Genomic DNA, 27916 nt, shown 5'->3' on the forward strand with positions numbered 1-27916 from the left:
TCTATTTAGAATATGTTCTGTTCTGATTGTCAGTGCAAAATGCAAGAGAAATAAATATTTTCATCAGTGTGCAGTACTGGTCTTATGTGTTGTGTTTGGTCAATATATTCATGTACTTTACTCTAACAATATCTCTGAAAAAATCAAACCCAGACTATATCATTAGAAAAGTAGAAATGTTAAAAGTGTTTTAGATTGAGCACAGCAGTGTGTAACTGGTTCAAACATAATCAGATTGTATGAACCATGTGTGTGCCATACGGTGTCAAAATTGGGTTTGTATAAATTACTGGATAATTTTGAATAAAGTGTTTAATTTTGCAAAAGATCTGAGGTGTTCTGCTATTTGTGTGTGTGGCTCTGTGAATTGTGTGAAGAGTTTTGACAAAATGAGCCCTGTTTTCAAAATCGTGCTTAAGCAATCGTTAAAAACTGTATTAGCATTTTCCATACTGTCCCAACTTTTTCGGAATTGGGGTCGTAAGAATTATTATGATTATTATGTATAATATTATTGATAATAAATCGAAAACAATAAATAGGGATACAAATTAAAGGTGAAGTGTGTAATTTTTTCAATGGTAAAACACTTTCTCCTTTCCCAGTTTACAGTTTTTCTGAATTGCTAAAACACTAAACTCCTTTCTGCTCAGTGGCCTAAACCCATTTGTCGAATCAATCACTCTTTTTGCAAAACCCTAAACACATTCTCACTCACTAAAACACATTTCGCACTGTGATGCACTTGTGTTGCAAAACGGTAAACATGGGTGGCAAAAGTTAAAACACAACTACAACACAGTTGTCATCGTTTACACACAAGAATTTTTCCACTTGTTTCTAATTATGTGAAAAAGTGATGCTGAGGCAGAATGAATCTCTCACTGACTTTGATTTTGCAGTTGCACAACATATTTGAGTGAGTGTACTATGATGTGTTTTTCATTTAGGTGTTCTTTGGGGTTTTGCAGTTGGACTACTTTTTTTTTTTTTTTTTTTTCAGTGTACAAGTGCTAACTATACAGACATTCAATACTGTATTATCTGCAGTACTTACAGTATACAGTATATTCTCAGTTGCGATTACTTTTTTTTACAGTAATTGCAAAATGCGCTAACTATATATATATATATATATATATATATATATATATATATATATATATATATATAAATATATTTTAAATCTGTAACTACATGTCCTGGATGCTGTGTTCTCTATTTTTTGATGTAGTGTCTAATGAATGCTCTGTAGTGTTTATATATTGCCTGGTTGTGTGTATGATCTGAAAGCATTGTTTGATTGTGAGCACAGATGAAATGGTTTTGAGGCAATTGCTTAATTTTGCCAGAAGAGTCAGGGGTTTTGTGAATGTAGTTTGAAGATTTGGTTTTGTGTTTAAAGTTGTGAGAAAATGGCTGAAGTTTTTAAGAAATGTGTCTTAGCAATTGTGAAAAACTGTAATCCAAATGTACATTGGTCAAGCAAATTTATCCACTTCTAATACATTGTTAATGTCATACTGTTCGAAATATAATAAAAAAGGGGCTCAAAACATATTCAAACATAGCTTCTGTACCCTCAAAAACATACGACTGTATTTCCACTGCAATGCATGTGAATATTCACACTAATTACCACCTTCCCCTCACTTCCTGTCCCTTTTGCCTTATTTTCATCCCCACATTTATATTTATTTATTTTTACTAACCTTCTCCTGGTACTGTCTTCTTGAGGAGTCCAGTGATTGAATGAGGGCGGTAGCATGGCCCACAAACATGGCATAGCAGGTTGCACCCACAATCATGCTGAGAATGGTCAGCCATACATCCGTCATGCCCACGGGAGGGTACATGCCGTAGCCGATACACAGCATGTGGCTCATGGCCTTAAACAGGGCGTAGGAGTACTGCTGACCCCAGGTGTCATTCTGAGAAGAAAAGAGGTGGAGAGAGAGAAAGTGAGGAAGGAAAGAGATAAAGAGGAAAATTAACCCAAATTAGAGCATGAATACAATTATGAGCATGAAAGAATGCAATTGTGTTAGAGAGCAAAAAAAAAAAAAAAAAAGAAAGAAAGAAAACAAAGAAAAGAAAATAGGAGAGAGTGTGAATAAGGGACAAAAAGTGTTGTGAGAGGAAAAGGTATAGGCCAATGAGAGTAAGAGGAGAGAAAATAGAGTTGAGAATGACAGAATGTGAGATAAAGAGTGAGTGAGAGTGTTAGACTGGAAAAATGTGACAGTTTTTCTCTATATTTCAGGACTCAGAAGGAGCTAAAGTAAAGTCCAGAGAGAAAGGAAAATATCATGTCCTTTAGCAGAGTGGTCATTGCATATGCTGCATGCATTTTCTTGATATCATAAGATGGAGGAAAACAGAAGGTTCTGTTTTACAAATGCAAATGAAGGGTTTTAAAGGGCAGTATTAGTTTTTAAGTGATGTGAGTTGCACGGGTCTGTCAGTTTTGGGCCAAATACTTATGCAGGGCCAGGAAATGATGCAGGTGGCCTTATCTCAGTCAAAAGGTTACATTTGTAAAGTGGCACATTCCAGGAATAGGGTACACTTTGGTGTATGACGACATTGTTTAGAGCATTAGAGGCATGAATCCTATTTAATTTGTTGTTATAAAATCTGTTGAAATTGACATAATCTGTTGAAATTACATAAAAATAAAAAGAAAAAAAAGGGAATATTCTGTTAAAAATGTCTGACACCCAAGAAGTAATATCATTTGGACACTTTCTACAGCAAGATTAGAATATTACATTTTATAATTTTTTACACAAATTGTTGACCTTGATAGAGGCAGTTCACATTAACTTTTTTCCCCTTTTTCTCCCAATTTGGAATGCCCAATTCCCAATGTGCTTTTAAGTCCTCATGGTTGTGTAGTGATTCACCTCAGAACAAATCCCAGTTGCCTCCACATCTGAGACATCAACCCACATATCTTATCATGTGGCTTGTTGAGCGCATGTGGAGGCTTCATGCAGGCTGCAGCAACCACACTCAACTCACCACCCACCCCACTGAGAACGAACCACATTATAGCGACCATGAGGAGTTTACCCCATGTGACTCTACCCTCCCTAGCAACTGGGACAATTTGGTTGTTTAGGAGACCTGGCTGGAGTCACTCAGCACGCCCTGGGATTCAAACTAGCGAGCTAGCGAACTCCAGGGGTGGTAGCCAGCATATTTTACCACTGAGCTACCCAGGCCCCATTCAATTGTTTTTGAATGTAAATATGTGGTAGATGGTATTCTTTGACTGTTTTCACTGTTTTTATTATCACTCGGTTATTTTTTACATTTGTTGTCTTGGACTTACATTGACACCTAGTGGCCTCGATGCAACATCATTCAAATGGAGTACTTTTTAGTTCCCAATGCCATAGAAAATCTCTTTTCACAGACAGCCATATTTAATTTAATCCCTGAGTTCAAGTGTCTAATATCAGGGTGGTTACTTAGATTAAGCAAGTAGTATTTGGCTGGTCATGTGATTCTAACATGGCAACCCCCATGAGGGGACCCTCTCTATGTAGAATAATACAGCTTTTACAAGGTTGCTGATATGACTGGAGTCTTCATCTAATGTGAGTGGTTGTTTCAAAAATAAATGTTTCAAAATTGCAATTAAAAGAATAGAAGTAAAACTTTTTGGCGGGTCTAAAAGGCTCCTTAAGCACCTTTTTTAACTGACCATTTGTTGAAAAATAAAAAATAAACTAATAAACAAAATAAAGTGTTTCAGGGCCCTATTTGTGAAAAGTGCCAAATATCAATTCAGAATATTCCATCCAGGCCATTTTATTGTTTTCCAACAGTCAAAATTTAGCTATTTTTCTTCTCCTACTTTCATGTTTTTAGTTTTCAAGCCTAAAAATGTAGGTGTTGGGATTAATAAACCATGGCGAGCTCTTACGGAGGAAAATAAGGGTCTGGGTCTGCCCTAAGTACTTACCACCATTTTGTTTTTGGACACCCAGCAGTCGGAAGGAAAGTCCTGCAGCATGGGCACCAGGAACTGCAAGCAACCATCCCAGTGGCACAGCAACAGCATCATTCCAATCAGATTCACAATGCGCACCATGGCACTAGCCAGGTCATAGGTCATGTGAAAAATCTATGGAAATAGAAAAGAGGGCAAAGAGGTGCTTGGGACTATGATGACAGAATGAGAATATGCCACATGGGTCACTGTTAAGGTTTAATCCTCACTCAGTTCTAGGCCACATTGTTCTTAAGCTGGTTTATAGTAGCAAAACACTCGGTTTGTGGAGTATTACATAATGTACTGCATGTTGCTTCTGCTAATGTCACTAATAGTTCCTGGGAGATCAGTGACACGCAAAAAGAGAGGCTGACGTTACCCATGATCCACAATGGAACTGATGCACCCCCTCGCCCCCCTGGTGGAAAAAAGGGGTGTTCTCATATAGCAGTAATTAAAGTAAGGACTCCCATAGATTTCCTTTAACTCACAAGGTTGTGGGCTGATAGGACTGACCAATCGAAGCAATTAAGGGGTCATGATGCACACTTTTAACTTTGCCATGGACAAACAAGGATCAGGTTGAGTAACACATTGTTGCCTGCAACTGTGGATGATTGCTGCTTGATTTAGAAGCATGCAAGCTATTCTTTTGCAGAGCTAAAGATATATCCAATTGAAAGCAAAAGAAGTCTGTGAATTTTAGATTTAAGACTCAATTCATACAGTAGGTGAGACACATTATAAGCTAATTGTGAAGTTAATGTGTCTGTTTCTATTCTTAATTGGTGACTGTTATTTTGCCAAATACAATGTTGGCAAAATGTTCCTGGATCGACATTCCTCTTGGTCCTAGAACAATATCAACCAAGCAGATTTTAGGGTCAGGGTTTGAAGAACATTCTTATCAACCAATAATTTCCCTCTGATTTTGAGGGGTAGTCAAGTTAGTGATAGGGCTAGGGTTAGGGACAGGGTTAAGGTTGTGAATGCTTAAAGGAATATTCTGGGTTCAATACAAGTTAAGCTCAATCGACAGCATTTGTGGCATTATGTTGATTACCACAAAAATTTATTTTGACTCATACCTCCTTTTCTTTTTTTTAAAAAAAAGCACAAATCGAGGTTACAGTGAGGCACAGTTCTTCCCCGTGTCTGTGTCCCCCACTTCTCCTGTCTCCCTCCGCTCTCCTCCCCAGGTTGATGGGACCGCCCCCACGAGTGAGGTAGGGAAGCCTGGGCCAGTCTGTTGGGGCTGTGGGCAGTGCTCGGCGATGAAGGTGGCAACACTGGTCTTGATCCCTAATGCACTGTGGGCCAACCCCGATCGGGCAGGGACGTATCGTATACCGGTGAGTCTAAAAAGGGGTACATACTAAGCTTTGGTGGATTCAGGCTGTTCTCAAACCTCTATTCACCAACGCTTGGTGCAAGACGAGGCATTGGGCATGGATAAACGGGTGAGGGTGCGGTGTGTGCATGGGGATATTCATATGTATTTGGTGGTTACCATTGAGATACTATTCAGGAGAAAAAAGCATAGAGTAGAGGCTGCGGTTAATTCCTGCCTCACCCATCCACTGATTTTGGGAGCAAATTGGCCTGATTTTAAGATTTTATTTAGGGAAATATGTGTGGATGGGTCCTGTAAAATGTTGTCTCTGTGTGTGACTTGCAATGCTATGACTGGAAAGGCGGTGCCAGGGCCGTATATGTCTGCTCTGCATCTGGATGATGCAAGAGAGGGAGTTTCCGTCCTCAGGGGGTTCCCTGAGGGGGATTTTCCTCTGGAGCAGTCACATGATGAGTCCCTCAAACACACATTTGACCAAGTGAGAGTCATTGATGGTCAACAGCTCCAGCCGGGCATCGCACTCACGTACCCATATTTTTCATTTATTAAAGATCGGTTGTATCGAGTGATGCAGGACACTCAAACAAAAGAAAATACAACCCAGTTATTAGTACCAAAGAGTGTCGGGAAACCCTTTTCCAGGTGGATCACTGTAATCCAATGGCTGGCCATTTAGGTCATGAGAATACACTGAACCGAATTATGGCCTGTTTATTTTGGCCAGGCATTCACGGGGACATTCGCAGGTGGTGTGCAGCGTGCTGTGAATGTCATTTGGTGAATCCACCAGCCACCCCAAAAGCATCATTACGCCCCCTACCACTGATTGAGGTCCCCTTCGAGAGAATTGGCATGGACCACGTTGGACCATTAGAACGGACCGCACGTGGGCATAGTTTTGTGTTAGTTCTGGTGGACTATGCAACGCGATATCCGGGAGCAGTGCCCCTGCGCAACATCTCAGCATGTAGTGTTGCAGAGGCACTCTTCAGAATAATCTCCCGAGTGGGGATTCCAAAAGAAATCCTCACTGATCAAGGCACTACCTTTATGTCACGAACACTACGTGAACTATATGAATTGTTAGGTATTAAATCGATTCGCACCAGTGTTTATCACAAACAAACAGATGGGTTGGTGGAACGATTTAATAAAACCTTAAAAAAATATTATTTGTAAGTTTGTACACGAGGATGCTAGGAATTGGGATAAGTGGCTAGAGCCCCTGTTATTTCCAGGGCGAGAGGTCACGCAAGCCTCCACAGGGATTTCCCCATTCAAGCTGCTGTATGGGCATCGCCCGTGCTCGATGTCATATGTAAAGTTTGGGAGGAGGGACCTTCAAACATTAAAAATTAAATTCAGTACGTTCTTGATCTTAGAGCAAAACTCCACACTTTGGGTCCATTAACACAGGAGAATTTGCTCCAAGCTAAGGAACATCAAAGCTGGCTGTATGACAGGGGCACTCGACTACGGAAATTCACGCCACGTATTTAGACAATATTATTATCTATAGTAATGACTGGCGGCAGCACATGCAACATCAGAGAGCTGTCCTGATGTCGCTGCGATGGGCGGGGCTCACGGCCAACCCGAAGAAGTGTGCAATTGGGCGGGTGGAAGTTCAGTATCTGGGGCTCTACTTGGACCATGGGCAGGTGCATCCCCAGGTTAACAAAACTGCAGCGATCGCGGCCTGTCTGAGGCCCAAGACCAAAAAGGAGGTGAGACAGATTCTGGGGCTGGCTGGCTACTACCAAAGGTTTGTGCCTAGTTACTCTGATGTCACCAGCCCGCTGACTGATCTTACTAGAAAGGGGGCCCCCAATCCGGTCCAGTGGATGGAGTCGTGCCAACAGGCTTTCCTAAAAATAAAATCTGCACTTTGTGGGGAGCCGCTTTTACATGCTCCTAATTTCTCTCTCCCCTTTATTTTGCAGATGGATGCATCTGACAGAGGGCTGGGGGCAGTGCTGTCACAGGAGGTGGATATGTGGGATGTTGCCCTGGCCTGAGTCGGACGGGTGGGATATGTGGTGATGGGCGTGGTCGTGTGTCTGTCTGCGGGAGAGAGAGAGTGGTAAGGCTCATCACCTGGGTTGTCATTATCTCTAATGCCTGTTTCTTTTTGTAGTGATGGCGGAGGGAGACATAAAAAGGCGCACGAGGCATCAGTGATAGAGAGAGAGGAACCAGAGAGACTGTTCCTGCATCTGCAGCAATACGTTTGTGTGTTTTATTTGCTTACTGAGAGCCCTTTTTAAAAAAAATTTGAGTGACGCTGAAGAGTAATAAAATACTCATGTTGACAGTTCGCTGCCTCCTGACTCCTCCATTGCTCAAATTATGAACTTGCTACAATGCCCTTCCTGCATTTGGGTCCTTCCTTCTCTCAGTACCACATACCGTGACAGAAAAATCCAACCAATTCTGGACCCAGCAGAGGCACATTGGGCATCTTCCTTTTTCCATCTCCCCTTACTGACTTTTCAATTCGTCAGCACATGATTCAGCTCGTCCACCTTCGCAATGTCCATCAGAGGAGAACTGACGAGAGGGACTTTGCATGTGGGTTTTGATTGCAGTGGACAAGCTGGAATATGATGAGATTTATAACATCTGCCTCCATCAACCTCTCAGTCAGGGGGAGATGGAAAAGCTGGGGCATTTGGGTTTTTGGGAATTTGTTGACCAGCTTTATGAGTGCAGGGTGTCTGCCATCCCAGGAGGGATTTCCCCAGGCAGACCATACCATCGTCCCACTCTCAACAAGCCCAATCCCCAGTCCTCCTATGACCCGTAAATGGAGGAGGAGGAAGAACAGGTCGGCTGCAGCCCCCTGCTCAAGGCCACTGCTGACCTCCAGGAGGCGGAGGAGGCTGCTGCAGTGATTCCGACTGTCCAGAGGAGGAGGAGAAGGAAGCTGAGTAAGGTGTCCATTCCCCAGTCACTGCCAGCATTCCTGGCCACGGAGTCCGTTCCTCAGTCGCTGCCAGTGTTCCCAGCCACGGAGGCCATTCTCTGGTCACTGCCAGCGTTCCCAGCCATGGAGGCCGATCCCCAATTGCTGCCAGCGTTCCCGGGCCAAGGAGGCTGTTCCCCTGTTGCTGTCAGCGTTCTCGGCCACAGAGGCTGTTTCCCAGTCGCTGCCAGTGCTCCTGACCATGGTGGTCGCCGCACAGCCTGTCCAGTTCCCCGAGGTCATCGAGTCTGTCCAGTTCCCTGAGGCCGTCGATGAGTCTGTCCAGTTCCATGTGGCCATCAATGAGCCTGTCCAGTTCCCTGCGGCCATCAATGAGCCTGTCCAGTTCCCTGTGGTCATCGAGTCTGTCCAGTTCCCTGTGACCATCAACGATCCTGTCCAGTCCCCTGTGACTGTCAAAAATCCTGTCCAGCCCCCGGTGACCTACGACTATCCTGTCCAGTCCCTAGTGGCCGTCGACTAGCCCTTTGCTAAGTCCAGTGGCCAGCACCTGTCAGACACAAACCACCAGTCTGTTGCTCAGCCCAGTAACCAGCACCTGTCAGACACTAACTACCAGTCTGTTGCTCAGCCCAGTAGCCAGCACCCACCAGACACCAGCCACCATTCTGTTGCTCAGCCCAGTAACCAGCATCCGTCAGACACAAGTTATCTGTTGCTCAGTCTGTTCAGTGCCCAGTGGCTGCCCACATCCAGTCTGACCACTTCCCAGTGGCCACCCACATCCTGTAACCTAAGCCCCATTCTAGTTCTGTCCTGCACCAAACTCCTTTCTGGTCCCTTCCTCATCCCTCTGTCTGTTCCCTTGTGGGTTCCCATTCCCTCACCTAGTCTGTCCTTTTTCCTTGGCCGTCCTCCTGATGTATCCTGGCTGATCAATTGTTCACCCTGTCTGCCCTGGTTCCCTGGCCAACCGCCTGACCTATCCTGGCTCCCTAAAAGTCTGCCCAGTCTGCCCTGGTTCTCTGGCCACCTTCTTAGTGCCCCCACCCTGCCGCCCTTGGTCGTTCCATCCTGTCCTGTCCAGTTTGGACACCATGAGGTGTCCATGGGGGGTGGGGGGGTACTGTCACAGTCTGGGCTGGACAGTCCCTTCTGTCTGTCTTGTTGTGTGTTTGGGTGTGTGTGTGTGTGTGTGTGTGTGTGTGTGTGTCTGATTCCCTCTCTCTCCCTCTTGTGTTTTGCAGGTGCCACGTGGAGAACATAAACTCTGTTGCCAGGATGACCGATTGTTTCTCAGCTCATCACCAGCAGCACATGCCTCCAATTACGAGCTCCTATATATTCTCTACTTTGTTGTTCTGTCTTTGTTGGATTGTTTTGCTGTGTTGCAACTCTGTCAGCATGTTCTGGTTTGTTCCCTGTTTCCTTTCTCCAGTTTCAGTCAATCTAGTTTCTGTTTAGTTTTCGATTGTTTATTCTTCTCCCTCCTGAGAGTTTTGATTTGTATTTTGTATTTTATTTGTTTAAATAAAAGCCCTATTCTGCCTTCCTGCATTTGGGTCCTTATTTCTCTCAGCACCATGTACCGTGACAATATTGTTTATGTCTTGCGGCTATACTTTTGGAAAAAGTGAGTATTTTAACGTTAAATAATTGCCCCCCATTTACTTCAATTGTAAGTGCCTCACTGTAACACAGATTTTTGCTTTTTTTAAAGAAAAGGAGGGGCAAGTCCAAATTAATTTTTGTGATAATCAACATTATGACACAAATGCTGTCGATAGAGCTTAACTTGTATTGAACCGGGAATATTCCTTTAAGTAATCTTAAAATTGTGCTACATGTAGTAAGAGCTAAATGTAAGTTTAAGTCAAAAATGTTGAATCAAACTGACAAATTAGGTCACAATAACAAAAGTAATTTTATGGCTTAGATCAGGTAAAAATGGATCCTTGAGGTAACAACTGCAGGTTACCATTTTTTTCAGTGTAGTTATACAGTACAAACATAGCCAAAAGTATGGTGACATCCCATCCTAATTAATGGGCTTGGCTATTTCGGCTACACGCTTTACTAACAGGTACATAAAACAGGTACGCATTTTCTGTTCCAAACTTTAAGTGCCCCTGTGCATAAAGTGATGTCCATAAAGAAATGGGTTACTGAGTCTGGTGTCTCTGTACTTGACTGGCCTAAACAAAGCCCAAACATGAACCCCATTGAACACCTCTGGGATCAATTGGAATGCAGACTGTGAGCCAGATGCCCAAAATCAGTGCCTGACCTCACTGATGCTTTTGTGTCTGAATGCAAGCAAATCCCTGCAGTCATATTCTAACATCTCCAAAGCCTTCCCAGAAGAGTGGAAACTGTTATAGTAGCAAAGAGAGGACCAACTATCTAAAGCACAAGGTTTGGAAATTAAATGTTCAACAAGCACATATGGGTGAATTGTAAAAAATGTATTGTCAGGTAAGCTAAAATGTGCTTTAAGTGGTAACATCTAATTTATCAGGTTATACTGAAGTCAGAATATTATTTAATATGATTAAATCAACCTGATAATGTTAAGTTAGACCAACAAAAGTAATTTTAAGTGTTAGATCTAGAAAAAATAGATCCTTAAGGTAACATCTGCATGTTACCACTTTTTACACATACATATTTTATGTAAAAAAGTTTATTGTAAAAGTGCATCTTACCTCCTCCCATTGGTGGATATATCTAATGAGCCTGGATAATCTTAGCAGCCTGAGAAGACTGAGTATTTTAGTGAAGCGTACAATCCGCAGCGCTCGCGCTGTCTTATAGAAGTCAGAGTCGATACGTGTCTCCACAATGAGGAAGATGTAATCCACAGGGATGGAGGAGATGAAATCCACGGCAAACCAGCTCCGCAGATATCTCACTTTGATTTGCTGAGGATCCAGGATGATCTCTGTGCTGTCCTCTTTGACGATTCCGGTGCGGAAGTTCAGTACCAGGTCCACCAGAAAGAATGTGTCAGAGACCACGTTAAAGACTATCCAGGCGGGGGTGTGTTCATCTTTAAAGAAGGTGATGCCTACAGGGATGATGATCAAGTTGCCAACCATCAAGAGGAGCATGATTAAATCCCAGTAGAACCTGAAGGACATAAAATAGACAACATGTTAACAGAACTGTGTATTTGATGTGATAAGAAAAGAACAGTTTATAATGATAGATAGACAGATAGACAGACAGACGGACAGATAGATTATTAAGTTTAGCATTATGATGTCAGTAATCAAAAACAGTACACTTAAGGATGAAAATGCTTCACGAGCTGAATCCCTGACTGATGCTGGGAATGGCAGCCTGGTTGGGCTATTACTTCTTGTTTATGGACGAGTTCCCTTTTTGGTAATTGGATGTGTCGCACGTATGTAAATTAAACGGGCTGGAAGTCACAAGGATACCTCTGGCAACACTGCCATTTCATCAATAAAAGATCTGCTGGGTGAAACGTTTACACAAAAAAATGCTTCTAATATTTCATGCTTTTTTTAAAGTATTTGCCTGGCTTTTTTCCCATGTGCTAATATTTTTTCCCATAATTTATTATAGAGCACACATTAAGGTCATTGATAAAAAAAAAAAATTCACTGTAACGAATGCTGGAACTGCTGGCAATGATGATGAAGATGAAGATGATGAGAACCCAAGTGCAGTTTATTAATAAACATGAAACACCCTAACTACAAACATGAACAATCATAAACTTGAAACTTGGCTTGACATAAACATGAACGACATAAACTAGACTTGACTTGACTTGACTTGACTATGGCTTGACTTGACTATGGCGTACCAAACACATACCATCACATTCAATACTAGACAACTCCACAATGGAAAACATGAGGCTTAAATACTAGACATGGGAGAACATAAACCAATGAACAAACAGAACTCATAACACGCTAATTAAACAATAAACCAATGAAAACATGACACATGAACATGGAGGGAAAACAGAAATCACATGACAAGGGAAACAGGAACACATGACATGAAACAGGAACTAGAATTTCAAAATAAAAGACATGAATCAACAAAATACACCTGACATTCACTTGCACCATGGCAGAAATCTGGTTGGCTATCTGTCCATATGTGTCATGGCTCCGGTGAGTTTGTCGGTTTATTCTGTGTATTTTGTTATTTTCTCTCCGCATGCATGATCAATGTTTCCATGGGAACATTGATCGTTCCAAGGGTAACGCTGATCATGCCACTAATTAGCGTACTAGCAACACCTGGTTCTCCTCTAATTCACTCCCTACTTAAACCCTTTGTGTTCTCAATATCTTTGCTAGATTATTGTTTGATGTGAAGTAACTTACCTCACTCTTTCTGCCTAGTTGGTCCTGTCTCATGTATCTGTTTGGTTGCCCATCTCTGCCCGCATGTCAGGCAACTCCCCACGCCTCTGATGGATCTCACCTCCAACCGACTTTTGTTGGTCCCCGCAGGCTGAGGCCATGTTTTCTAAATTAAAGGAGCGGTTTTCTACCACACCCATTCTGGTAACTGCCGACCCTGAAAGTCAGTTCGTGGTGGAGGTGGATGCGTCTGAGGTTGGTGTTGGAGCGGTCCTGTCACAGCACTCTTCCTCGGACAGAAAGATGCTTTTTTTTCACACCGCTTAACACCAGTAGAGCGGAACTACAAGGTTGGTAACCAAGAATTGCTGGCTGTCCGGTTGGTCTTGGGGAGTGGCGTCATTGGTTAGAGGGTTCGGGGGTACCTTTTGTGGTCTGGACTGATCATAAGAACCTAGAGTACATCCGTAGCGCAAAACACCTCAACTCTAGACAGGCTCGCAGGGTATTATTTTTCACTCGTTTTAATTTTACCCTTTTGTATTGCCCGGGCTCTAAAAACATCAAGCCCGACTCATTGTCTCGAGGTTTCGTTCCACCGGATACCATCCTACCCGCCACTCAAGTGGTAGGCATGGTATCCTGGGAGGTAGAGGCTAAGTCCGTGCTGAGCTACAAAACACTGTGCCCCCTGCCACGTGCCCAACGGGTCGGTTATTCCTACAGTGGGGTCACTCATCCAACGTCGCTTGTCATCCAGGGGTGACCCGCACCCAAATGCTCATTAGACAGCATTTCTACTGGCCATCACTTGCGCAGGATGGCTGCCGGTTCGTTGCCGCTTGCCCCATCTGCGTGACTAATAAGACCTCCTGTTATCCCCAGCCGGGCTCCTCAAACTGCTGTCGGTCCCTTCGAGACCCTGGTCGCACATAGCCATGGATTTTGTAACTGGTCTCCCACCCTCCCATGGCAACTAGGGCTGAAACGATTAGTCGATGTTATCAACAACATCGACAATAAAAAAGATGCATTCACCTGAGAAACAGCATATAAGTTATTTAGACTTGCTTATAGAGAACAGATCTTGAATATATAATATATAGAAGTATATTTTGACTTTACTGCACTCGCAGAAGTATAACCAAGTGAAAAAATACACTTACATACAAAATACACTTATATTTAAGATACATTCTCTCAAAGCAAGTCTAAATATCTTATATGATGCTTCTCAAGTAAATGTATCTTGTTTTAAGAATTTTTAGACAATTTTAAATGGAAAATAAGACAAAAACACTTGATAACAATAAGATTTTTTGCAGTGAATTTCTTTACTAAATTAAACTTAATAAAAAGTATTTTTTCAGTTTAATTCTGAGAATGTCATTTAGAGGTATTTTTAAAAGATGATTTTGTCCTCTTTATTGTTAGTAAGCACATTTAATACAACCTTTAAGTCGGGGCGCAAGCTGAATAATCAGTTAAGAGCTAATGATTAATCATTGCAATAATCACAGAATAGTCTAATAATCTTTCTAATAATCGTTAGATTAATCGATCAACAAAATAATTGTTAGTTGCAGCCCTAATGGCAACACAGTCATTTTAATTGTAGTGGACTGGTTCTCGAAGGCGGCTCATTTAATTCCCCTCCCCAAATTACCCACAACTAGGGAGACAGAGGTAGCAGTCATTAACCACGTCTTCCGCATTCATGGCCTCGATGTGGTTTCTGACAGAGGCCCCCAATTTGTGTCAAGTTTTTGGGCAGAATTCTGTCGACAGCTTGGAACTACTGTGAGTTTGTCCCCTGAGTTCCACCCCCAGACAAATTGGCAAGCAGAGCGGGCGAATCAGGAACTGGAAAAGACCCTGCACTGTGTGGCCTCCCATAACCCGTCTTCTTGGAGCGATTATTTAGTCTGGGTCGAGTATGCCCACAACTCCTTGCAGTCATCGTCTACGGGGTTATCGCCCTTCCAGTGTAGCCTTAGTTACCAACCCCCTCTGTTCCCCGCTCAAGAGCCCAATGTTCAGGTCCCGTCCGTACACGTGTTTTTACACCTGAAAAGCTGCCAGAGAAGCCCTCATATGGACTGGTGCTTGTGTTAAGAGGTCGGCGGACTGGCACCGGGCTAAGCACCCAGCTTACATGTGCGGGCAGAAGGTTTAGTTGTGCTCCAAGGACATTCCGCTCCAACTCCCCTCACAGCTGGGTCCCAAGTTTATCGGGCCATTTCCCATTGCCAAGGTCATTAGTCCGGTGGTGGTCCATCTAAAATTACCACCTTTCCTGAAACGCATCAAACCCGTTTTTCACGTCTCTAAAATGAAACAAGTTTTTCGTTCTAATTTGCCTCCCGCCTCCTCCGCATCTTGTTGAGGGCTCTCCAGCATACACTGTTAGGAGACTGATCGATGTCAGGCAGAGGGGCAGTGGGTTTCAGTACCTGGTAGACTGGGAGGGTTATGGACCTGAGGAGAGATGTTGGGTCCCGGCTCAGGACATCCTGGACCGCGCCCTCATAGATCAGTTTCACCTCCGGCAAGGTAATTCTGCTGGGGACACCAGGAGGCATCCACTGGGGCAAGGGTAATCTGTGTGTTTTGTTATTTTCTCTCCCTCATGTTTTGCAGGTAAAGCCGGCATGCATGATCAGTGTTTCCATGGGAACATTGCCATCATGCCACTAATTAGCATGCTAGTAACACCTGGTTCTCCTCTAATTCACTCCCTACTTAAACCCTTCATGTTCTCAGTATCTTTGCTAGATTATAGTTTGATGTGAAGTAACTTACCTCACTCTCTCTGCCTAGTTGGTCCTGTCTCGTGTATCTGTTTGGTTGCCTGTCTCTTCCTGTGTGTCAGGAGTGTGGTTACCTTCCAGCTTGTTGTACGCTTGTTCTCTGCGCTCACGAATCTTCAACAAAGGATTCCTCGTCTCTGCCTGTGTGTGAATGTGATTACCTTCAAATCTGCTGGCCGTTATTCTCTGCACCTTGCTATGCTTCTAGGGAGGATTCCTACGGATCTGCTCCTGACTTCCACAATGCACACACTCGTCTGCGAACACACTCTTCACAGATCTGCCCACTGTGCGATTACAGCGCACACTCATTCACAAGACTCCTTCACTCTACTGCAGCTGGTGCTGGGATCTCTAGTCTTCGCCAGCACAGTTAACATAATCATTTATTGTAAATAAATCCTTTGAACTGTTCCTCTGCTTTTGGGTCCCTTTGTCTCGCTCTCGCTCTCTGACAATATGTTTGGTTAATTAATTTGAGTCCATCGCTGTTTTGTAATTAAGCAGAAATCAATTGGTATACTGTCTAGCCCGGTATGGATTACAAAGAGTGAATGTGATTCTCAGAGTGTTCCAGTGGGATTAGGTGTTATTTGACACCATCGACAAGAAAAATACATTGTATTTGATGGTAACACTTTACTATAAGTGTCTATATGTTTACATTGGTTAATGCATTTGTTTTTGTGAACTAAAAATTTAAAAATACTTCATTATCAATGCATTCATTATTGTTAACCAAGTATTGTTAATTGTTATTTCATGTTAAATATTGTGTAAACAAATGTATTGTAAACTGCAAAATACAGTAACTACACATTTTGTAAATATTAAGTTTGGTTCGTAAAACTGAAATCAGAGACTATTTTATATACCACATTTGTCTGGCCAATCAAAAAACTTTGAAGGAATTTTCCTAATTTTCAGAGTTGGTGTAGTTACTGTGTTTTGGCTTTGAACGGCATCAAAGTGTTGCCCATTTAATTATAGATTTAAATTTAAATTTAGGCCCAGCACACAATCACAATTCTTTCTTCAGACAAATGTAATTTGTAATGATTACAGACATAAACAAAAGCAGATTATTCATGAACACGACAGTCAATATAATTACTAAAGGTTACTGTTAATAATTACCACTATTAGCAGTCATAATGGCATGAACGAGCATACATTTTATGCATTTATAGCTGTTCATGCTATTATGACCACTGATAATGATGATTAATAACAGTAACCTTTAGTCATGGTACTGGGGTTGCATGTTGTTTCAAAGCTATTTTATATTGTTGTGGTCATGGGCATACATCAGGTAGCAGAAAAACAAGAACAGAAATTAAGTATCAGAATAACCCTAATGTTACAAACTTCCTTGACAAGATAATAATATAACCATGTAATTACATGCTAGATACCTAGTTATTAACGTCACATAATATCTGGGTTTAGTGAAATGGAAAAATACAACTTCCACACCTCCGCATTACAGGGATCTCTTTTACATTGCTTGAAATGAGCTTTGGGGGAGATTAAACAAGAACAAACCATCTATATGAAGTGTCACTAAATCTGACAGATTAATCCCAGACAGTTTTCAGATTATAAAGGATTTGTCATTGACATTTGCCCTCCGACAGATGCTGCAGTGGTCAAAGCAGCCAGTAGGCAAAAGAATAAGTTATGTAGCAACACCAGTTTGTACAGTTATGCAAGAACTAAATCTTGTATGACATTTATTGACATGTATTTAAAACCTAAATAAACAAAAAGTAATACTTAATATTAATAATAATAATAATTAAAACAATGCACTTTAAAAATAACAAATCAGTAAATCTAAATAATCTAGTTGTTTTTAAAAACAAAAATCTAGCAGGTTATCTATTAAACTTCTTTTCCAAAACATTTTTAATATGTAGTTAGCAAATCAAGTATAGGACCACAAAGAACCAATGCTGTATTTAAGATCAGTTAGTTTGTAATCTCATCATATCAAATCAGATTAGATCACATCATCATATTTTCTTGGTTCACTTGATCTCAGGATTAGATTTTAGCCTTTACGCTTGTATAATGTGAATATTTGCCTTTACACTGTCAATATATGCTGTATGTAAATACTTGAAACCACAATGTTACTACAGCTCTGGGTGCATTTGGAATATCCAATATCTATCCCAACAACCTTTGTCTGTCTGTCAATACAGTTTTCATAGATATGATTCTCCCCTCAATCATAACCGCATATGTAAACAAGTGATACAGCATAAAATGATACATTTTAAACAACCAGAAACCGCAAGAGGCACTCTTGAATGTCATGCTTGCCACGCTAGTAATGCTTGAAGTGTGTAATTTTTAAAAACATTCCTCCATATTCTATTGGTTGTCCAAAAAGATAACACTGCCCCAAACTCACGCCATTCGTTGAGCTGACATTGCTATGTTGAGCTAATCAGGCGACTTAAACACTCGGGAAATTGACATGCGACCACATACTGCAGAATTACTGACAAGCTCCATCACCCCATCAGATATTTTTGCACCAATTCAAACACATGCACCTTTCTATATGGTGCTACTGGTAGTGCATTGTGCACACAATCTTTACAACATGGGCTCTAGTCTCATGGAAACCAAGAAGTGATCATGCTCTAATAAACAATGGTAATCATGATTTAGAGGTTACCCTTTTGCTCTAAATTAAATTTTTACTCCACTGGCAGTTCGTTTTAGGGTTAAGTTTTGGTTAAGGGGTAGAGTTAATAAAATATGCATTCCTGTATGACTGCCTGATGTCATTTACAGCTAAAAATACTCGCTTTTGGCAAGTAGGTATAGCTGCAGGCTGGAGATTTCCAAATGGGGGCGGAATCTCCAAAATGGGGCGTGGTTCCTCCAGAAGGGGGCGGAATTTCTCCAAAAGGGGTGACACCTCCACAGATGGTTAGAGTTAGGGAAAGGTTTAGGAAAGGGGCTCCCTATATCTTTGCAGGCGATTTGGAGCTCCCGCCCCTTTTTGGAGCTCTGTCTGCAGCTATATCCTTCTTGCTTTTGGCAGACATTTCACCTCGACAGCACTTCCAGTAGTGGCATTCATAAGAAGGTGGTAGTGTAAATGGACTGTGTGCAGTGAATTAGAAGATTTGAAAATTACATTATTTTGTGCATTAACTGCTTCCTTGATGATTGTTGGGCGTATTTCTATGACAGCGACACATTACTGTTATCCACATGGAAAATGTGATTCTCATCAGAATTTGGATGTAGGCTGCATTAAATTACAGAGAATGTAAGTAATATTAATCATTTTCATCTACTGACACACAAACCATGGCTAATATTAACAGTGATTTTATCTGTACGCACTTCACTTCTACCGGTCGATTTTGAAAAAATAAATTAATTTATAAAAAATAAAAAAATTTAACCAAAAATATTTCTAAACTGAAATTACACTTCAAACTAAATGAAAATATAATCAAAATAACAAAGTGGTCAAAAAATCATACCAATTCAAAAACATTTTACTCTCTCCAACTTATTCCACAGGTCCGTTTTGCAGTGACTTAAAATTCACTCTATGACAACAAGTGGAAAATACAGATACAAATTAGATCATTAATACAATTGTAAATTTAAACAAAATAATAATCATTGAAGTATTACCTATAGATAGTTTAACACAAATGTCATAATTTTTGGTTTCATATAAGACGGCAACAACTCTGATCTTCAGGGACATAATTTCATGTTCCACTATATTTCAGAGTTTGGACATTAACTTTATTACCACCTGCTGGTGGAATCTCCAAACTGCAAATGCAGGAACTGAGTTTAAACTTTGCACTCTGTTAAGATGTGGTTTTCAAACGTCTAAGTGCAATGACCTATATCTCACGAAAATAGCAAATTGTGCTTTGCGGCACTTAATTTACATACTGTACAATACACCCAGAATTTGCGCGCATACACCTACATTGGCGCAAACACTCCCACCCACGCCCACTTGCGCTCTGCACTGGCATGAAAATTGCGATTAGAGTTAGTGCTCACAAAAATTGGAGAAGACATTGCGCATGGTTGTTGCACATAGCGTTGTGCTTTGCATGCTCACAAAATTAGAGCCCTAAATTGGGACAGGAGAAAGTATTTTATAATAGAAAAAAATCATTCCATCTTTAATCCAAAAATTGGATTACTTCTAATCAGAAAACTCCACCAGATAAACCCAAGAGTTTTTCTAAAATCATAACCCACTATGCTTCTCATGGAGCCTTCTTGAATCATATTCAATCCCCAAGTTAAGTTGTAGGTATCTTTAACAATTTTTTTTAGGTTAAAGATTAACTGACAAACACAAGGCACTGTTAAATGACAGAAAAGAGAATGCATCTCATGCAAACAAAAGCCTTTGCAATAATCAGCTTTCTGTTACAATCTGCCAAAAATACACTCTCCATTCTCCATCTCTGTCTGTTGCTGCTCAGCATATTATGAGTCCTAATTGTCTTTCCCAATCCCCATCTCACCAATTGTGATGATCTCTCTGTGGAATCTGTGTCACCTCTACTCACCAGATCCAGCCATCATCTCTCTAAACCAGATGTTCGGCAGAGTTCTGCCAGTCACTCTGGCCATTGGAGTTGCAGGCAAAACGCTAATGCATTGGGTACATAATAAAAGGTATGTGCAAGAGCATTGCTATGATTCATTTGGGTGGCTTTGTCACACCACAGTCATACAAGTGAATCAAATGAGTTCAGCTACCCTAAAATAACTATTTGAACAAACTACAAATCATAGAAATCTATTGAAGTAATATAGCCTATTTTGTGAAGTAATAATCCATAATTAAATTGGTAACACTTTGAAATAAGGTTGTATTTATATTAACATTATTTAACACAATAACTGATGCAATACGATCACACAGGAAATCGACATGTTGCTTCCGAATGTTCACATACCCATGTCAGAAATTAACTTTTCCATAAAGGGGCAAAAATTGCCCCCTGGATATGATTTTCTGAGGCATTTTTATGTTTATGAGGGCATTTTTTGTCTAAACAAATAAAATATACAGTTGAGCTCAAACGTTTGCATACCCTGGCAGAAATTGTGAAATTTTGGCATTGATTTTGAAAATATGACTGATTTAAGGATAGTGATCATATGAAGCCATTTATTATCACATAGTTGTTTGGCTCCTTTTTAAATCATAATGGTAACAGAAATCACCCAAATGGCCCTGATCAAATTTTACATACCCTTGAATGTTTGGCCTTGTTACAGACACACAAGGTGACACACACAAGTTTAAATGGCAATTAAAAGTTAATTTCCCACACCTGTGGCTTTTTAAATTGCAATTAGTGTCTGTGTATAAATAGTCAATGAGTTTGTTAGCTCTCACGTGGATGCACTGAGCAGGCTAGATACTGAGCCATGGTGAGCAGAAAAGAACTGTCAAAAGACCTGTGTAACAAGGTAATGGAACTTTATAAAGATGGAAAAGGATATAAAAAGATATCCAAAGCCTTGAAAATGCCAGTCAGAACTGTTCAATCACTTATTAAGAAGTGGAACATTCGGGGATCTCTTGATACCAAGCCAAGGTCAGGTAGACCAAGAAAAATTTCAGCCACAACTGCCAGAAGAATTGTTCGAGATACAAAGAAAAACCCACAGGTAACCTCAGGAGAAATACAGGCTGCTCTGGAAAAAGACGGTGTGGTTGTTTCAAGGAGCACAATACTTGTTGACCCCTCTCCAATCATAGCGCTTATGGTTGTGACCATAAAGCTCTATTTTGGTCTCATCACTCCAAATTACAGTGTGCCAGAAGCTGTGAGGCGTGTCAAGGTGTTGTCGGGCATATTGTAACCGGGCTTTTTTGTGGCATTGGCTTCTTTCTGGCAACTCGACCGTGCAGCTCATTTTTGTTCAAGTATCCTGGTATTGTGATCCTTGAAACAACCACTCGGTAATCATTTTATTAAAAAACTTCAGTTTAATCAATTCATTATCAAATATTCTCAATTTGAATATTTAGCCTCCTACCCATAAAATTAAAGCCTTAGAATAGAATATTAAGAACTATATCAGATGATATAAATAAAACAACAGAAATTCATTGCAAAGGCATTTTTTGCCACCATTGACCATTGACGTACAGTGAAATTCACCCCGTTCTACCAAATTACTGTCAAGCCGCATACCCAGGTATTTTTGTGTCAATTCAGGCATAAACGCATTTCTCTCTATTGGTACTGATAGCACATTGTGTGAATAACTTGAGACAGGGGTTCAATTACCCATGGAAACCAGGAAATAATTGACCCTTTGCTAAGCCCCACCTGAAAAGCGCTTCTGACCAATCCTGTTTTAGCAGCTTTTGCCCTGCCACCATTGCTCTGACATGCATTTGCTATTTTCCAATGACAGCCTATGGGAGTAGTGTGTGTCTGAGTAGTTTTAAGTGGGATTTTATCAAAATAATAATAAAAAAAAATTAAAACACGTTGTTGCCGGGTCATTAGTAATAGTGACACTTTATTAATTTTTTATTAATCTTTAAATAAATATGGAGATGGGCATGTTATAGATTAAACTATGTCAGCCCTCATTCCCAAATGAACATATATCATCTGCAACGACATCTACATTAAAGCTAATAACTGAACATTAATTCATTTATGTATTGATTCAAGTTAACGTAAGTGATAGTAAATAAACAGTTCACAGCATCAAAATGAGTGTTATGACACGTTATAAACAGCTCTGTTCACTTACGCTAATGTTATTAGATATGTAATTGCTATTAAATGAAGTTTTTCTCTTTTCAAGTGACTGTAATAATCCTTTGCCTTGATTCTGATTCACAGTCTCCACAGTTTTTAATCAAATTACTGTGTAATTTAACAATTTCTTTTACAAAAAACTTTAGACAAATATGCATTACAATGTCACTCTTCATACGTAAAAATATTATCCATTCCGTTTATGAGAATATTTAGCCAAAAACCACGTCGTTCACAGCGATCTCCCATTCATTTCTATGGGGAGTTCTGCAGAGCTTGTTGGAGCTTAGCGAAGGGTCAACTGAGTTCACATAAACAATGGTGTGCACGATTCAGAGGTTGCATTTTCAGTCTAAAATTTAATTTTTACTCCAATAATGGTTAGGTTTAGAGTTGGGGTTTGGGTTAGAGTTAAAATATGTATTCCTGTCGACTGTATTACATTATTTACAATTTAAAATGCAATTCTCATTTAGTGCCACTCTTTGGACATTTCAGCTGAAAACTGATGCCCACACATGCTCATACATTCAACAGCACTTCTAGATTCAGCCACTGGGGGCAGTGGTTTGAATTTCGGCAAGCACCAATTTCAGCAGCAGAACATTCGACCTACTGTCACTGAATTCACAGTGCAATCTGTCTAGAACTATTTTTTTAACAGCATTTATTAAACTGGTCAATGCTAATTTCTACATTTATTCATATATTTGTTCACATAAAAAAGTATATGTTTACAATAGTTAATGCATCATGAATTAACATGAGCTAACAATGAACAAAAGTATATTTATAACTTATCTTTAACCAAGATTTACAGTATAAATGCTGTAACATTTGTTTATTGTTATTTAATGATACCTAATGAATTAACTAATGTTAACGTATAGAACCTTACTGAAAAATATTACCAATTAATAAAAAAGTCTCAAATGTGAGTTTACACATGTCCGTTGGTCTGCATGATGGAGATTACTTTTAGCTCTGTGTGAGAGAGAGAGCAGCACTTTCATTCACCACTGAATCTAAGGGAGAAATAATGTGATGTACCATATTGTTTAGCAGACCATTATATTTCCTCCTCTTTCCAAATGTACTGCAAAACAGAGCTGCTCTGTGATACATTTAAAAAAGGCATGTCTCTTAGCTCCCTTATTCCCGAACCCCTTGAACATTGTTCCTAACCTTCCATCCCCCTCTCAACAGCCTCTATCTACATTCTGATACTCTTCTCATTCTTCTGTATCAACCAGGTGATGCAATCAGCAAATGGAGCTCCCATGCATTGCCCACCCCCTTCCCTGACAGTGAATAGGGGAGGAAGGTTAGAGAGCATGGGGGAGAGAGAAGGATGTAGCAAGTGCAAGAGGAAGGAGACAAGGGCAAATGTGAAAATGACACCTGAAAATGCCAGGCGACCGAGCATACACTTAAAGGAGAAGGACGCTGCCTCTTGTGACAGGTGACTCATTACAAACCTGCTTTATGCATGCACACATCTCCTGCTGTTGTGGTCATTGATACTCAACAGGTCTAGATGTTCCCTCTTGAAATAAAATTAATTATCTCGTAGAGGCACAACTGTAGTGGAAGATGCATGACTGATGCATTTTGGATAGTTTTTCAGGTCACTGTGCTATTGAATTTAGATTGAATATGTTTAAAGATGAAGTGTGTAATTTTTTCGATCTTGAAATACTTTCTTCTATATCAGATTAATATGCAGAGGCCCGATACGAGTAATTCATTTATAATGTAAAAAGTGCTAACATGCAATTGTTACCTTAAAGAGCCATTTCTACCTTATCGAACCCTTACATTTTGTTTGTATTTTTGTTGATGTAACCTAATGTATTCAGGGATGTTAAAAATATTTTTTCTAGGGTTAAGATGGTCATTCTGCGGCACAAATAAAACATTGCTATGTTTGTTTGCGCATGCCAACATAGAAACCTTGTCCAACCAATGGTAGATGGGGAAGTGTTCTGGAAATCTGTTTGAAAATGATCCTTCATTTTCCGCAGTTGGGTTTGGTAAAACTAGTGGTGCACAAATAACAGTTTGTTTGTTCTCCCAAAAATTTACATTTTGAGTACAATTATTTACTCACTCTCATGCCGTTCCAAACCTGCATGACTTTCTGTCTTTTGAGATGTTTAGCTGAATGTTAGTCTCAGTCACAATTCACTTTCATGGTATGAAAAATAGATGCAATAAAATAACTGAGGTTTTGTAAAGGGTGAGTAAATAATGAAAACAATTCAATTTCTGGCTAAACTATCAATTTAAAGGAATATTCCGAGTTCAATACAGGTTAAGCTCAAACAACAGCATTTGTGGCATAATGTTGATAACCACAAATAGTTTGAGACTTGTGCAAAATGAACCTATACCTTTGAAACAGTGAGTATTTTAACATTTACGGATTTGCCCCCATTCACTTCCCTTGTAAGTGCCTCACTGTAATCCAGACTTTTTGTTAAGAAAAGTAGTGATGATTCAAAATTCATTTTTGTGGTAATCAACATTATGCCATAAATACTGTCGATTGAGCTTAACTTGTATTAAACCCAAAATATTCTTTAAGCTAAATTTGACCAGCCTGATCTCAAGAAATTAACATGGCTATGACAACATTTTTGCAATTAAAAATGTACGTGCTGTATTACACATTTGGTTGCAGTTTCCCAGTGAAATGTCCAGCTGGGGCTGCCAAAAGCAATTGAAATTATGATGTAATCAGATGAGGTTTTAAGGTGAAAATTAGATGGATTTTTTAATGATAAAAATGTACCTCTCTAACCAAAAACTTTAGCCTAAACCTAACCAATATTGTTTTAAAATGTAAATAAGATGTGAAAAAAAAAAAAAAAACATCCTTACCCAACCAACGGCTAAACTTAACCAAAAGTGTTTTAAAATTCAGAAGCGTAATGAAAAGCACACTTTCTGAAGCAACCTCGTCATTTTGTGTTGCTTCTATGACACTTTTGTCTCACGTGTCAGCTTGTGTTCTTGAACTGCAGTCTTCTGATTTCTAAATCCAACACTCTATCAGGTGAGCTACCACGCAAGAACATTGGAAAAGGTGTATATATGTAGGTGGGTCTGTAATACAAGCATTAAAATGTATCGTTTTTCAAATTATGTGTTGGAGTAAAAGTGTGTCGATATCATAACATAGCAGGGTCTGAGTAATAGAGAGAAAAATAAGTATTTATGAAGTCATAATCAGCCATTAAAGTCATGATTTGAGTGAAAGTGAATAAAACACACAGTTGTTGTAACACTTCTTGTGTTCATTTCTCTTGCAAACTGCAAGGAATTGTAGCCGGAGACACGTATAACAAGTTTTGCAAAAATGTATATAGAGTCACGTTTCACTATGAGACCAGGTTGCATTGTCTCTGATCCAACGCTGCCACCATTAGCATGGCCCTGATCTCACACTATTTATTTAAACTGATATCCAAAACAATGTGGAAATCGCTCATTAAGAGCGCATAACTGCACAGCTTAGATATCGCCTGCCATCCTAACTGTATGATGGCCATGTGGTCCATTTCAGCTACCTGACTGTGAGCACTGCCCCCTCCAACTCTCTCTGTTCATCCACACCAACCAGAGTTCCATTAAATAAATTGTGTTGTTATAATCCTCTCTGATGTTTGCTCCCAATAATGCCCGACGTCACGTTAACCCATTTTGATCACCCTGTTTCTCGGCCTATGCAAACAAACAAGCACTCTATTACGGTGGTATTATAATGAACAACAACAGCAACAGCAAAACACAGCAGTGTTGCATGAGAATGATGCAAATATATCCCCTAAATATGATGTGATTTATTTCAATGCAGTAAAGTGTTCAAGTTCATGCTTGGCGCTGCATTCATTGGTTTATTCTAAATTCTGATATATGGAACAGTTGATGTTTCACACAATCGGTAAACCTTAAAGGAATATTCCTGGTTCAGTACAAGTTAAGTTCTATCGACAGCATTTGTGGCATAATGTTGATTACCACAAAAATGCATTTCGATTCATCCCTCATTTTCTTTAAAGAAAGCACAAATTGAGGTTACAGTGAGGCACTTACAATGTTTATTACAATTGTTTACATCTTGTGGCCATACTTTTGAAACTGTTTTAACATTTACATATTGGCCGCGGCCTCACTGTAACCCATATTTTTTATTTATTTTTACGAAAAGGAGTGACAAGTCAAAATGAATTTTTGTGGTAATCAACATTATGCAACAAATGCTGTCGATTAAGCTTTACTTGTATTGAACCCGGAACATTCCTTTAAGAAGACAAGCAGTGATGACCAATGACTTATTAGTGCAGATAAAGCACAGCCCATCACAAAAACTCCTAGGCACCTGCTGTAAGTCCTAGACAGGTGGCGTTGGTGGTACTCTTTGCCCTTGTACTACTTATCTTCCAGAAGAGGATGCTAACAATGTCATTCATATAGGAAAGGGGTAAATATGAACAGGTTGGTCTGAGCCCCACAGGCCTAATTTGAATATCCTTGGGGAGCTCAAGGATATATATATATATATATATATATTTCATTAGAACTGTTAAAGCTAAATGGAACCAAATACCAACCAACTGAAAGACAAATAGGCTATATTTAGTGATATTTAGTGACAGCTGAACTGTGCAAAGTACAAAATAAATTCACTTTCATTTTGGAGAGCTCCTTGCTGGAGGCCTGATGGCAGGCCAAAGTCGATTTAAATCAACAGTGATTGGAAACCTGTGAACCTACACAGAGCCAATAATTAGCGGCAACTAACAGGAGATTACCTGAAGTCACTGTATGGGTGAATGATCCAAAAGCCTGCGGATTTGACCCGTTGTTGTTCGCGCTCCACAGCCTTTTCGCTCCCGAACATTCGGAGCGAGAACTTGTTGACCCCTGGCTGAAGCATCGCGCCAAATTGCCTGTGCATGAACCCAGCCTGATACAACCTCTCATCGTCCGGCACGATCTGATCGATACCCTCCAACTTTATGAAACTCGACTGTTCTTCAGAGGACGCCTGTTGTCCCTCTTCGCTACGACCACCCTGCGCGCCCTGGCTCTCTCCGGATCCAGGTTGCTCCAACGGACCGTCGTCCTCGGGGCTCGCGTCCCCTTTGGTGATGAGGCGCCTCTGCTCCGCCAGATCCGCGTCTGGGGCATGCCGACTGGTGATGGAAGACAGACTGCCCCGAAACCTCCGGCAGTCGCCGTTCACGTTGGTTCTGAAGGGTCTCCCCACATCGGTCTCCGCGTCTCCGCTCTTGGCCTGGCTGACACATTTAGTGCTCCCCATGGAAGAGGGTGATGGAAGATGCTTCATCTTGACACTCTTCCTCCGAGTGTCCTTGTCTTCGCCGTCTCGAGTCAGAGCACCCTTGTGTCCAAACTGATGTGGCAAGCTGTACAGCCTTTCGCGCACGGAAGAATGCACCCTATCCATTGTGATTCACAAACGAGTACCTCAACAGAACAAATGACAGTCCGTATCATTTGAGAGGAGACGCGAACGGAAAACACACATCACTTATTTTTGGATGCAGGATCTCTACAGACTTGTCAAAAATGTGAATGCACAGATATAAATACACACCGCTGCATCTGTACGCTCCTGCAATACACCGATTCCGAGCGCGCA

The 27916-nt window shown here is 40.6% G+C and overlaps 1 protein-coding gene across 1 annotated transcript in view; it reads right to left on the reverse strand.

Moving 5' to 3' along the window:
- The window catches only part of LOC127437516 (potassium/sodium hyperpolarization-activated cyclic nucleotide-gated channel 3-like), a 56867-nt gene extending 29146 nt beyond the window's left edge, over positions 1–27721 (reverse strand). Inside the window, exons 1-4 of the mRNA XM_051692490.1 lie at positions 27063–27721; positions 10989–11412; positions 3974–4135; positions 1713–1931 (exon numbers count right to left, since the gene is read on the reverse strand). Of these exons, the coding sequence (XP_051548450.1) occupies positions 1713–1931; positions 3974–4135; positions 10989–11412; positions 27063–27721 (1464 nt within the window). The remainder of the gene's footprint in view (positions 1–1712; positions 1932–3973; positions 4136–10988; positions 11413–27062) is intronic.
- Between the last annotated feature and the right edge of the window lie 195 nt (positions 27722–27916).

This window comes from Myxocyprinus asiaticus, chromosome 48, assembly GCF_019703515.2.
Source record: "Myxocyprinus asiaticus isolate MX2 ecotype Aquarium Trade chromosome 48, UBuf_Myxa_2, whole genome shotgun sequence".
Classification (NCBI taxonomy): domain Eukaryota; kingdom Metazoa; phylum Chordata; class Actinopteri; order Cypriniformes; family Catostomidae; genus Myxocyprinus; species Myxocyprinus asiaticus.